The sequence below is a fragment of the Scomber scombrus genome, chromosome 9 (assembly GCF_963691925.1).
Source record: "Scomber scombrus chromosome 9, fScoSco1.1, whole genome shotgun sequence".
Lineage (NCBI taxonomy): Eukaryota > Metazoa > Chordata > Actinopteri > Scombriformes > Scombridae > Scomber > Scomber scombrus.
Window position 1 is genome coordinate 4,016,791 of NC_084978.1, and position 14,503 is coordinate 4,031,293.

Genomic DNA, 14,503 nt, shown 5'->3' on the forward strand with positions numbered 1-14,503 from the left:
CCCACTTTTAATGTTACTGTTAAGTTCCTCAAACACATGTTTTCAGTTTTTAAAAAAGCAGCAAAATCGCAGATTTAATGACTAGCTGGTGAACATATGTTTGGTTCTATGAATGCTGGATAACATATTTGTCATATTAACTTAATGAGGCTGCTGCAATATGTCCGTGTTGTTTTAACAGCTTGTTGTTCTGACCTTAAGTGGCCAAAACTGTGATTTAATGTTGCACTTCTATAAAGTTGCATAACTTGTGAAAGACAGTTAAACGATGGTCAAACTCAAAGCAGAAGGCCGACTCTTTTTTCCCTTGAGTGGGTCAAGCTTTCAAATTTCACACCCTCAGTTTATAAATCAGGCTTTCTTTAATTAATCTGACATCTCGGAGCCCAAAACCTTGTCCAAATCAATATGACATGATCAGGGAGGGATTTAGTCTGACTTAATAAAGCTCCTGCAGAAACCACAGAATAAGTTATTATTATAATTGGTTTTACAGTCTGAAAAGAGCTCAGTGTGATGAGTTAACTGTGATGAGCTAACCTTTAAAGAAACTTCACATTAGTTTAACCCTCCTGTTGTCCTCGAGTAAAGGAAGGAAGGAAGGAAGAAGGAAGGAAAGGAGGAAAGGAAGGAAATGAGGAAAGGAAGGACAGGAGGGAGGAAGGAATGAAGGACTGAGGAAAGGAAGAGGGAAGGAAAGGAGGGAAGAAGGAAGGAAAGACAGGAGGGAGGAAGGAATGAAGGACGGAGGAAAGAAGGAAAGGAAGGGAGGAAGAACGGAGGAAAGAAGAAAGGAAGGGAGGAAGGAATGAAGGACTGAGGAAAGGAAGAAAGAAGGAAGGAATGAAGGACTGAGGAAAGAAGAAAAGGAAGGGAGGAAGGAAGGACAGAGAAAAAGAAGGAAGGTAGGAAAGAAGGAATAGTCAAAACAGACAGGGTCCATTTGACCCGGGAGGACGACATGAAGGTTAAGCTCATTAAAACCAAGTATTGTATTTAAAGTTTGTAGAAAAAACCCCCAAAAACTATCCTTACCTGTGTGTGAGTCTAACAGGAAGCGTCCGTCATCGTTGCCGGAGATGATGCGGTAGGTTATAACATCCGGCCCTCCTCCGTCTCTGGTGAGGGCCGAGACGCTCAGCACCTCCGACCCCACCGCTGTGGATTCTGGGAGCTGGGCGGTGTACTCCGAGCTCAGGAAGACCGGCTGGTAGTCGTCCAGGGAGACCACGTCCACCGTCACCGTGGCGACGGAGTAGAGGTGACGAGGCAGGCCGCGGTCGGTGGCCTTCACTTTCAGCTCGAAGGACGGCGGGGTTTCGGAGGTCAGAGGTCGCTCCAGGCGCAGGATCCCCGAAAATTCATCCAGAGAGAAATAACCGCTGTCTCCAGCCAGGAGGGAATACTTCACCTCCGAGTTTATACCTGCAGGACACAGACGTGATTCATTAAACATTCCTTACATAAATCATTTTGAGCAATGAGTGTATTTTTAGCACCAACCTTTAAAAAATAGTTTAGTTTCAGTCATGTGACTTGAGTATGAGCTGCATATTAGTATAGACAGACGTGCTGCTGCATGAAACCTGCACTCCGTTATGCATTGAGTAAATAAAGCCAGACATTTGTAGCTTAACTTGCAAAAACAACCAAATGTCGCAATGGTCAGACATGATTATGACTAACAAATAGTAAAAGTATGAAACCCTACAAGTGGCAGAAATTCTTATTACACTCACAAAACTACATTTGGAGCATGCATGTGTTTTCATTTCATGGCAATCTGACATTTAGCTTTTGAAATTTCTCTCTTAAAAGTTTCAAGGTAATATTAATGCAAATTTTAATCACATTTTTCAGACTAACTGCAAAAGAAATATTTGAATAATACATATTTTCATCCACTGCCGCTTTGCACATTTTTTGGAGATGGTTCATTAAGGTTTTAACAGCTCATGGAGATATTCTACAGTCAGTGCCATTAAAATCACTACAGAAGAAGAGAACCCAACTAGACCATGTCATTATCATTTCCATAATCAAACCACAATTTGTTCAGGTTTATCTAAGTGTAACCTTTTTTTTTTTTACTTGATCTTCTCTGAGAAGCACTTTGTGAAACTTACTTATTCAAACTGTGAAAAATATGATGAAAATATGACACTTTTGTCTGTTTTTTGTATTCATTTGAGAAGAATGTTTACTCTCCTAATTGCTCCACACAGATCTGATGCCACCTCAGCTAAGGATAAAAATGTATTTCCCATATTTCAATTTTTTCCCCACAATTTTCTGCATTTCTACTAAGGTTTTTTTTTCACACCAAACTTAAAAATAAAATAAACAGGGGAATGGAAACACAGTTAGTGGAGGATGTCTCCTTCCGGTGGAGCTGGAGGAACAGTCAGAGAGTCACCAAAGTCTCGGACCACGAATGAAAACCTAAAGCCAACTTAAAGGCAATCTGGCCGGTCGATTTTGAGATTTATTGCAGGTCACCATCTGTAGGCCCTGCTGCCACTGGACCAAGAAGTCAGATGGTGAAAAAGTCCCACAGTTACCACACCATTAATCCCATTAACACACAGCTGGTAACACGAGGTTTTAAACCGGTGAATGTGAGGAGTTATATCTAGAAACACTAAAAACACTTGTGTCTACTTTTTTTCATATATTAGTGAATACTAGAGTGTTTCACTTCTCCATTCATGGTTAAACTGGTTAAACTGCTCACTCTGTGGCGTCTGTTATCTGAAGCATCACCGAAATGTTGTCTACGGCGGATATATGGTTTGTAATTACAAAAGTGATGAAAACATGAAGCACTGATGCACACTCCTGATAAACCACACAGGTCTGTTGTTGCCCTCTGTGGTTGCAGGTTAACAAAATATGCCCGGCACGCCTCTGCAGTTCACCAACATCCGTAACCACTGAGATTAATCTGCAGGCAGAGTCTTAAGTTTTGCTGTCGGAGGTCTCAAGATTCCCGTTTTAGGATAATTGTGCTAATAGGAGTGTCGTGATAAGAGGTCAACATTTTTAACTCGAACAAAGCTTCTGACAGGTGGGGTTGTTCTGACAAGTCTTATGAAGTCTTCAAAAGTTGAAAAACAAGCATAAAGATGGCGTGACAGCTAAATGTTATGATTTCTTTTTGTTCTTGTTCTTTTTCTCTTTTTTCTTTAGATTTTTGAAGATCAGTGGTTGAACTTTTGAACATGTAATTTCTATCTTTTCTGTCTCTACTGATGTTTGCTGAGGCACTTATCTCTCAGAAGTCTAATAGTGAGAGATGATAAGTGCTCGGATACCATGAAAACAATGTGGAGAGAGCGATAATGATACACAGACATCTTTTTGTTCTATATATTTATCTATGTCAAAATCAGACTGATAGGTTTTTAACCCTCCTGTTGTCCTCGAGTCAAGGAAGGAAGGGAGGAAGAAGGAAGGAAAGGAGGGAGGAGGAAGAAGGAAGGAAAGGAGGGAGGAAGGGAGGAAGAAGGAAGGATGGAAGAGAGGAAGAAGGAAGGAAATGAGGGAAAGGAAGGAAGGAAGGGAGGAAGGAAGGAGGGAAGGGAGGAGGGAAGAAATGAAAGAAGGAAGGGATGAAGGAAAGGAAGGAAGGAAGGACGGCGGAAAGAAGGAAGGACGGAAGGTAGGAGGGAAGGAGGGAGAAAGGAAGGAAGGAAAGAAGGAGGGAAGGAAAGAAGGAGGGAGGGAGGAAGGAAGGACAGAAGCGAGGAAGAAATGGGGATGGAGGAAGGAAAGAAGGAAGGGAGGAAAGAGAGAGGAAGGAAAGAAAGAGAGAAGGAGGGAGGAAGGAAGGAAGGAAGGAAGGAAGGAAGGAGGAGGGAAGGAAAGAAGGAGGGAGGGAGGAAGGAAGGGAGGACAGAAGCAAGGAAGAAAGGGGGAAAGGAAGGAAGGGAGGAAAGAGGGAACAGTTAAAAACAGACAGGTTCAATTTGACCCGGGAGGACAACACGAAGGTTAATCACAAAGAAAGAATTGACAGCATTGTGATTTCTATCCCTACTCCTCTACCCCCTTTTATAAAGTTACATATAGTTTGTCTTCTGGTCTTTTTTCCATCCATATTTTCTGGCCACACCAAGTCACAGGGATGCTGATTTGTTGGTCAGTTTGTCCACTACCTTCATCCACACTGAAATATCTCAACAGCTACTACACTGATTATAACAATATGTTATAAAATATGAATAGAAAATGATTTTCAGACAATGTGGTCTAACAGCTTTGATGATACTCTGTAGCTTTATATTTAGCGCCACAGTGACGTTGACATTGGTGATTTTCATTGTGAAATATCTCACAACTATTGGATGGATTAGTACAAAACTGTACACACACAATCATGCCCCCTCTCAGGATGAACTGTACTAATGAAACCTACCATTACAACTCTATGATGATGATTAGTAACATTGTGTCTCAAATCACTCACTTCTATGTAGTACACTGTGTAAACCATGTACTTATTTGCATTGTGCACACATTTCAACCATAGACTGTATATAAAATGGACGTAACATCCGTGACATCACCCATTGGTTTGTGGACTGCTGCTTGGAAGTGAATAGTTTCGGATCTGAGCAGCGCCACCTTGAAAATTTCAGGTGCATGCCGTGTAAAAACAAAACAACACGGATTCTACTTATATGGGCATCAGGAGGAGCATGAGGCGCCCTCCTGAACCTGTGAACCAATCAACCTGTCAATCACGACGTAGCCACGCCCTAATGCATACCCTGCTTTATCGTCAAATATAAAATCAGGGAGGCCGAAATCGTTTACTGAGGTTAGAAATCAAGTGAGAAGTTGGTGAATTCTCCATTGACTTGTATAGAGACAGAAGTCCTTTTGACACCAAAACAGTCGCCCCCTGGTGGCCTTTTGATAGAATGCAGTTTTAAGTTACTTCCGTGTTGGCATCATTTCAGAGGACCGGAACTCCCCGCCTGATTTCGACCGAATTGCTAAATTAACCCAACAAACCTACTTTATACAAACAGCATAGTGGTGCTTAGTGCATGAAAACACATGTATAAGTTACATTTGTATAATGCAGCGATGTTCACCGTAGTTACAACATCCTCTGCTGCCATTTCCTGTTTGAAAAATGGTCCCTTCCCTTCTGCTACGGAGCCAAGATGGCGACCGTTGAGGGTGAGAAGTGTCCTTAGTTACACACTTAACTTTTTGACCGTGAGTGCAACCATCTGGGCATTGCATTCTTCCATATGTCTCAGTGTTAATGCACTTATGCACTCAAAATATTAAGTGCAAGTACAGAAGAAGAGATTTGAGACACAGTATAAGTGTCTGAAATCTCAGTTTACTGCTCACTACTCAGTTAACTATTGAGTTAACTATTGAGTGTCTGAATGAGTGAATGAAAGAGTGATTTCACACAGCAACAGACTCTTACAGCTGCTAGCATTGCTGTTGACTCTTATAGACTTAATGGCAAATAAACCACACACACACACACACACACACACACACACACACACACACACACACACACACACACACCTACCCCCCCCCCCCCCCCCCCCCCCCCCCAAAAGGTACATGAGTCATTGTTGTCTGTGAGAAAACTGCCAACATAGAGAAAGAGGACAAGCTGCTGCACATCCGAAGGAGTGGCTGACCTGTTCTGTCTGCTCTAGCTCTGTAAGTAGGTGTAAGTATAAGAGTGTGTGTGTGTGTATGTGTGTGTGTGTGTGTGTGTGTGTGTGTGTGTGTGTTAGTGTATGTGTGTGTGTGTGTGTCCTTTGAACGCCACATCGAACACAACACACGCCTACCGACTGAGCTTTACAACTAGTTTCAGATGAGGAACACTTGTCCATTCTACTTAACCGACTTCAGTGTTCAAACACATCGACTAACTCGCTATCAAAGGCAACAAATGAATAAAACATTTTAAACACAACCCTCAACCTATCCCTAAATTTGTACCAGACGGCCCCGGCTCACTTTAATTTAGCGTAGATCGGCGTGGATTTGCTCGGGTATTTGTTAAGAGCTGAAGTGATAAAACATGCAGACAAAATGACAAGTTTTTGTTTTTTACAAGTGAGGTTAGAAAAACAAGAGGTTTCAATAAATCACAGGAAAGATAGAAATGAAGAAAACAGAGAAACGAGGACATGAAGAAATATACAAAGAGAAGAAGAAACTTAAATTAACAAGCTTAATAATCTTTAATTTGGTCGTTTTTTGTATGTTTTTGACATTTCTTGAAGACCTCTGGCAAGATTACCATGAAATTTGCAGAGACGTTAATTACCAATGTTTTATGTGACCACACAAGAGCAGAGCTTCTTATTTTTATCTTTTCATCTTTAATCCTGGCACCAATTAATTGTGATTTAGTTTATTCTAGGGATCCAAACACATGAATTCATAACTGCCTACATAAGCAGCTACATTTAATTCCAGTTAAAACTTTTACAACTATTCATTTCATGTTCAAATTCAAAGACTTTTAGTAAATCTTCCATGTTCTATCACTTAATTTACACACAAACATCCTTCTTGGTCCCTTCAGTAGTTCCTTAAACAAACTTTAAACGGTCCTTCATCGAGTGTTTGACCACCTGTGGTGCTATTGAGAAATATTTGCACAGCTACTCATATTTACACTTTCTCGTCCTCTACTTTCACGTGCAGGACACACATGTACACATTCCTGAAGACTCCAGATGTGAATGTGTAGTAAAGAAAAGGCATAAAAACATAAAGAAGAGGGAGAAGAAGAAGAAGGAGGAGGAGGAGGAGAGCCATGTCAACAGGAGGAGTTGAAGCAAGAGTCAGAGCAAAGAAATATTAAGTCTGATGATAAATTCTCTCAGTTTAAACAAGCAGCTGATTGACAGATATGGTGGCAACATATCAAGAAACAACATGTGACAGTAAAAGTTTCGAAATATATTAAAAAATCTAGAAATGTAACGAGTAATCAGTTGTCAAAAAACAAATCAGTGACTGAATAATCATTTCACTCATTGCAAAGAAAGAAAAGCCAAATATTTTCTGGACCCACCTTCTCATATTGGACAATTAACTGTATATGTACTGTATATTTCTTTCATATATGACAGCAAATTGAATATCTTAACATTTTGGACGCTTGGTCGGACAAAACAAGCATATTGAACAAATCTCTGTGGCCTCTAAGAAAGTGTCAATGCAATTTTTCCCCCTATATTTAACGTTTTATAGACTTAATGCTTATCAGTAATCAAAATAATGGTGAGTTGCAGCCTTACCTTTGCAAATATTTGATGTGCAATTAAATGCGTTTTAACACGTTTGTTACTGTATGCCATAAAGACACATGATAATGCATTTTTAGTAAGAAACACTCCACAACACACTTATCAATCTTACTTATCATATTAGATTTTCCTTTTAGAAAAATGTCATAACATTTTAGACACATTGCAAAGAAATGCAGCCACTTAATATGTTTATGCTCATTGATTTATTGAGTCTCTTCCATACTTTTAGCCCCGATACTTGTGAGGCAGTCAGGGGAACGATCATTAATCTCTCTTAATTCCCTTCTTAAAACATGCTTTAATAGGATAATACTTTCCTGATTTTATTTGAGTTTTAAACATGGTTTGTCTGTTCCTTCATTAAAATGGTTTATACTCATCAAATTGTTTTAATCTACTTTTTAAAATGATATTATGTTATGATTTGTGTATTTTGCTGCTGTGTGAAGCAACTTTAACTTTGGAAAAATCCTCTATGAATAAAGTTTATTATTATAAATTATTAATAAAAAAAAGAAATCACAGCTGAACTTGATATTAGCATTTGGAGTTGAAAACGTACTTATGCAACACGACGAAGAGACGCTCCAAAATTCAAAATGACTTTAATCTAATGAGTAGAGTTACAGTAGATGTTAATGCTGCAGGGGGGTTAAAAGGGTTAAAATCTGTGTGCAGCTAAACATCACCAACACAGCTGCAACAACACTGTGGAAAGTTATCAGGTGGGCATTTTAGAGAGAAAAACTCTGCTGGCTTAGTCTTTTATTGTGTTTAGGATCATCGAAGCCACACTCATACAAAGGCAAGCCTGTGCATTAGGCTTTAATAGTGTTAAGGATCACTAATAACACACACACACAGCTGGGCTGACAGGACTTTTCACGACATGTTCTGACCTGAGAGAAGGTATAAAATGTTCTCTACAGTCTGATTGTGTTGTAACTCCTTTTTAACCCTCCTGTCGTCCTCACAGGTCAAATTGACCCCATCTCTTTTGACTGTTCCTTCCTTCCTTCCTTCCTTCCTTCCTTCCTTCCTTCCCTTCCTTCCTTCCTTCCTTCCTTCCTTCCTTCCTTCCTTCCTTCCTTCCTTCCTTCCTTCCTTCCTTCCTTCCTTCCTTCCTTCCTTCCTTCCTTCCTCCCTCCTTACTCCTTCCCTTCCTTCCTTCCTTCCTCTTTCTTCAATTTTCCTTCGTTCTTCCCTTCATTCCCTCTTTCTTTGCTCCCTCCTCCTTCCATACTTCTTTCCTCCCTTCCTCCCTTCCTTCCTTCCTTCCTTCCTTCCTTCCTTCCTTCCTCCCTCCTTCCCTTCCTTCCTTCCTCCTTTCCTTCCTCCCTCCCTCCTAACTCCTTTCCTCCCTCCCTCCTAACTCCTTTCCTTCCTTCCTTCCTTCCTTCCTTCCTTCCTTCCTTCCTTCCTTCCTTCCTTCCTTCCTTCCTCCTTTCCTCCCTCCCTCCCTCCTTACTCCTTTCCTTCCTCATCCCTTCCTCCTGTCCTTCCTTGACCTGAGGACAACAGGAAGGTTAAACACTCATGAGTAGCGGCCTACCTGTGTCCGGGTCTTTGGCGTAGATGACGGCGATGGGCGTCCGGACCGTGGTGTTGTCGAACACGGTGACCTCGTAGTGGCTGGAGGAGAAGCGAGGCGGGTTGTCGTTCATGTCCTGGATCATCAGGAGGATGTCAGCCTGACAGGAACGTCCGCCGCCGTCCGTCGCCTTCGCCACCATGTTGTACTCGATCACCCGTTCACGGTCCAACACGGCCAGGGTGAACAGCTCACCTGGGGAAAGGTGGAAGTCACAATTAACATATTCATAATAAAATGTACCTTATTATGAGATACACCTCAATCAAAATGACCATGCTTTTCTTTTTGCATTGAATACATGTATCTTAGTTTGCTGGAAGAACCAAGTTTATTCAGAGACATAAGTAGAGATTATGCAATTATTATTTGATATTACTCTAATTAGAAAAGACAGTGTGTGTAATGTGGTTTGACGAAACCAACACAGCTTATTATGTTCTATATTTTTATTTTCATGTTTCATTTAACACACATGAGTCTCACTTGTTACAGAGTCTCACTTGTTATCAGTTTATTTCACAGTTGTCTGTGTTAGATGAAACAAGAAGACTAAAGGTTCATCCTGTGAGTCTACTGAGGCTCATTAAAGAGCAGAAACATAATTAATAGATGGGTGAAATGAAAAGAGAAATCAACTTTGCCACAAAAATGTGATGTTAGTCCTGAAAGTGGCACTTAAATGAAAAAAAAAAAGTTTATCCCCTCTGTGGTGGTTGTTTCAGGGCATCTCAGACTCAGCTTATAGTCTTATCTCTGCATCGTTGGACTCATATTTTTGCTGTAAAATCCAACTAGTAGCAGCTTCAAACCATAGCTGGTCATTAACTGGTCTTATTGGATTTACCTGCTGGGTCAGTTTGCTGAAGCAGGTTTAACTGGTGATCAGTTGGCAGACCAGTTTTATGTTTAAACTGGATTTTTTGACAACCTCAGTGCTGGTATCAGCTGTCAAAAACTTAGCTCAAACCAGCTACCAATTCTAAGCTAATAGCTGGTTTATGCTGGCCTACAGTTGGACTACCAGCTGTAAAAAACAGTAGGGTACCAATGTGTTAGCATCCTACCATACCAAGATTAGCATTTTAACTATGTTAACTAATTGTGATGTTTAAACATTTAACATTCAGCGTGTTAATCAAGATAAAGTTAGCACCTATTCTTAAATATGAACCATTTAGTTAGTTAGCTTGCTTTTTTGGATTTTGTGGGCATTTTTATGTCCTTATTTTGAGAGTCCAATATTTAAGACATTACAGGAACATGAGGAGGAGAGAAGGTCCCTGGCCAAGCAGTTTATACCTGAGCACCTCAGCATGCAATCACACTGTGGTTTAGGATTAATAGTGTGTTAGGAAGGAGGGCAAAATTACAATTATTATTATTCTGATTGATTTATTGCATTTGAAAGCCTGACTGACCACAGTTAGCTTGTTCCCAGCTGTCCATAAGTAGTTAATACATAGTTACTGCACCACCTATTCTGCAAAGACTTGGGATGAACTTTGCTTTGCTTCTTTCTGATATGATTACAACTTAATGGTTTTTGGGGAAAACGGCTATTTAGTTTGACACATGTTCACTCCTGAGGTGTTGGAGAAGTCAATATTCTGACCTGTTGGCTCTAAATGAAAATCAGTGGATTGCCAAAGTAAAAGTGTCTCTCTGAAATCCATAAAAATAGTTGTTAAGATATTTCAGCCTGGAGCAAACATTGTGTTGCACTAATGCTGCCATCTCTGCAGCCTCTCTGTTAGCGTGACTAAGAATATCTTACAGGCAATCAGCTGGCATTGAAGACAAGAGACAACGATGTTATGACATAAATATAGCACAGTGGGTGTCAAGTGAGTTTCCCTGGAAAAGTGGAGGAAAAAAAAGATATAACAATAGAAATGGTTTCGCCTCTTGTCGCCACAGAAGCTCTTTGAACAGCTGCAGAGTGCCGATGGTATCGTTAACTCAAACACTCAGCGGCGCTCACTTAGAGGGAGCTCTTGTGTTTTGACCCCAAACAGACGCAGTCATACCTGTCCTGTGGTCGAGATGGAACTTGTCTGCGTCGGGACCGTGCAGGGTGAAGGAGATCTGGCCATTAGCTCCCACGTCTGGATCCGAGGCAGAAACTTTCAGCACGAACATGCTGGAGGGCGAGTTCTCCATCACCGCCTCTGTATACACCAGCTGGAACAGCAGGATAATAACAATAATCTTGTGTCCATTTGCACGGCGCTGTTCTCAGTTGATAAATAAAAAGAATCATATTTAACTGCAACTGTGCTGCGGACACCAGTCATGACAGTGATTTAAACATCTTAGCAGAAATGGTTTTATGATGTTAGGCTGTCTGAAAAAGTGTCTGAGAGATTTATCTTCAGTTTGACCTGTCTTTTCATCCTCTAATCTAATCAGAAAGCAATGAATTAACAGTTTTTGACTTACTGCATTTGTGGTATAGTATCCATTTGATGCTATATAATGAAAGAAACTCTACTTGACAAGATGAGTCTGCTTCTTTCTTATTTGAAATATATTCTTTTATCTCTCTTTTTGGAGAGCTGGCTCTGACTGCTGGATGTACTGTATCCTGATTTCATTCTATAACAAATATTTCATTAAGTAGTCAAGTTTTAACCATGTAGAAGTGTTTATACTAGTCTTAATATTCCACCATTTCCAAGAAGAAAACACAAGTACATTTTCTTCACTAAAACACTCCAGTGAAACCCAGACTAATGTGATTCTTTATTAGGGAAGAATTAAGGAGGCACTGCCTTTAAATAAAGATCTAATTTACTGATAACATTATTTGTACAACCACAGATGTCAACTATACATGCTTTAATTGAACCCTGTAGATTTATACTAAGCATCTTGCAGCTGGGAATCTGTGTAACTGAGAAGCTGCTGTCTGATGAGAATGATGTTGTAAATCTGTGAATGAAAAAGATAAAAAAGCGCCACTTGTATTTTTTTCTTTCACCTGTTCACACAGAGGACTGTTGTCATTGATGTCCAGCACGTGGACGTCCACAGTGACGGGAGTCTCGAACTTCCCGTCGGTGGCGGTGACTTTCAGCATGTATCTGTCTTTAGTCTCTCGGTCCAGAGTTTCCTTGACGATCAAACCCCATTCGCCCTCCTCCTGCTGGATGATGGCGAACTGGCCCAGCGGGTCTCCGTCTGCACATAGAAAAAGAAGGGCTGAGTTACTGGATAGGAAGAATGTTTCAAGTGTCTTTAGTGAGATGAAGGGTGACTGTGGCTAAAGAGGCAGCTCCGCCCCCATTAGTGTGTGAATGGGTGAATGAATTAGTGCAGTCATTTTATCCAAATTATAAGCATGGCTGTAATATAGCAAACATGTGCTCTATATTTTTCAGGGATTCTGGTAAGGAATACCATATATATATATATATATACATTTAACACAAGATGGTGTTTTTTAAGTTAACTCCACAATTTTTTAAACTGCATATAAATAAATAAATCAATGAATATGTAAATGAGACAGTGTTTCCCCACCAGAATTTTATTTCTGACAGTGTAGAGGAGGCTTTGAAATAGGCTTTAGACATTCATGTTGGGAGATAAATCTTATAAAACTAATGAGGAGACATGATCTCAGTATTTCTAAAAAAAAAAATCCTGGCTGAGGCCCTGCAGGAAAACATATCTGGTTATATAACAGTTGTCAAAATAAAAAGCAGACAGAAAATGAAGAACAAGGGAAAAAAATATATATATATAATGAAGAAAGAAGAAGAACTATGATGAGATGAACTAAACTGAAAAAGTAGAGGGAACAACACAAAAGACCTTAACTAAACTAAAAGTCTACAGCTATGCTCATGACTCTGTGGAGCTGTCAGGCACAGAAGTGCTTCGAGCTGATAAACCAGAGTACTGGACAAACTTTGGATTTTTTATTCCCAAGCCACCTACATGAGTTATTTTATTTTCCACTATGTATTGTTTGTGTAAGTGATGTTTTTTAGTTTGTGTCCTGTGTTGTAATGTTTGTTGTTCTCATAAAAAAAAGAATAAAGTGGTGACAGAACAAATACTTATTATGGAAATACAAGTATTACTGATGCAGTTCACACCTCATGCTGTCATATATCAAATCCAAGTGTCTGTAATGAGGCAAAAAACAAACACTAAACTAACACTGAATTGCCTTTGGAGCAGTTTAAAGGAAGTGTTTTAATTCCCAGTTTTCCTATTTAATGCAGCACAATCTTTGATACTGAGGAGCTCCAATGCCATTTTGTTTCTGATGAATAATTCAATAACTTCTGTTTGCCATCTTGATTTTTCAGTTTGTGACTGCAGGGAAAACTGTTAACATTAGGCTGACTCACCTGGGTACTTTGAATTTTATTGTTTTCTTCTTTTTCTCACTAACTTTTATCTTCGCAAGTTGAGACAAAAAAAGTTGAACTTGGCAAACTTGAAATACTCTTTCCCCCCCACCCCCCACCCCCGTCTCTTAGAAAAACAGCTGACACCAGTGTGTGAATACAGCCGTCAGTCAGGATGTTACAGCGGATTGCATCACAGCCAGTCAGCCACCTCCTGTGTTACAGTAGGTGACGTGAGGATGGAGCCGCCGCAGACATCTAACCTGCTCGCTGAACAAGCGTTTCAACTTCAAGAAGCTTTTGAATTCTCTTCGGTTGGAAAAAGTTGTGATACAGGTCCTGAGTCTGAAGCCACTGTTTTCTTTGGCAGTTACAAAACACTCATTTGGTGCTACTGTACATAAACAGCCTGCAGCACAATGAGGAGGAGGCGTATCCCTCATATGATTTAAATCACTATGAAATAAGAAAATCCCTTAAAATGTAGATAATTACACCTTAATTGACATACTAAACCCTTCATTTATCCATTCTTTAGTAAAGGTCAACCAAAGTACTTAGAGTACCATAATTTGAAGAGCCTTTAACTTGCTTATCAAGTACAATTTAAAGGGCATATAGTTCGTAATTATTAATTTATGGGCTTAAATTGGGCAAATTTAAAACCTTTAAAAACACAATAAAACTAAATTATCAAATTAAGTAGCATTGAAAGGGTGCGTGACTCACCCTTCATTTGACACTTTATTTTGCTGCTTATAGATGAAAAACCATTAATTTTCCCCTTAATTAAGAAATTAAAGCTTTCTAAATTCAATTAAAGGGTGGTTTTAATGGTTTGAAGACTGATTTACTGCTTAAAAACAAACAATTTTTGAAACATTACCTTAATTTATTATAATTAATTACCCTTTAAAGTCTCATGAAAAGACATTAATTTCACAATCAGTAATGGGTAAATTAAAACATACAAAAAAAGGATTCAGTTTCATGGTGCATGGATGGGATTAAAGGTTGAGTTGACAGTAGAGGAGGATGAAGGTTTTATATAACTGGAGGGGAGGTTTAAATATCACAACTACAAACAAATTTAGAGCATATGTACTGAGAAAAATATATCTGAATATTTAATATTACAGTTAATTGAATACATGAAATGAATACATAATCAGAATCTTTTATAAGCTTTTTTGATGTCCTTACCAGACTCCAGTATTTTTTTAATAAAATCCTTG

General features: G+C 39.5%; 1 protein-coding gene across 1 annotated transcript in view; it reads right to left on the reverse strand.

Annotated features, from left to right (window-relative positions):
- Window positions 1-14,503, reverse strand: part of fat2 (FAT atypical cadherin 2) — a 113,226-nt gene that overhangs the window by 57,751 nt on the left and 40,972 nt on the right. The window contains exons 12-15 of the mRNA XM_062425028.1: window positions 11,888-12,087; window positions 10,935-11,088; window positions 8,866-9,099; window positions 1,036-1,425 (exon numbers count right to left, since the gene is read on the reverse strand). Coding sequence (XP_062281012.1) covers window positions 1,036-1,425; window positions 8,866-9,099; window positions 10,935-11,088; window positions 11,888-12,087 — 978 coding nt within the window. The remainder of the gene's footprint in view (window positions 1-1,035; window positions 1,426-8,865; window positions 9,100-10,934; window positions 11,089-11,887; window positions 12,088-14,503) is intronic.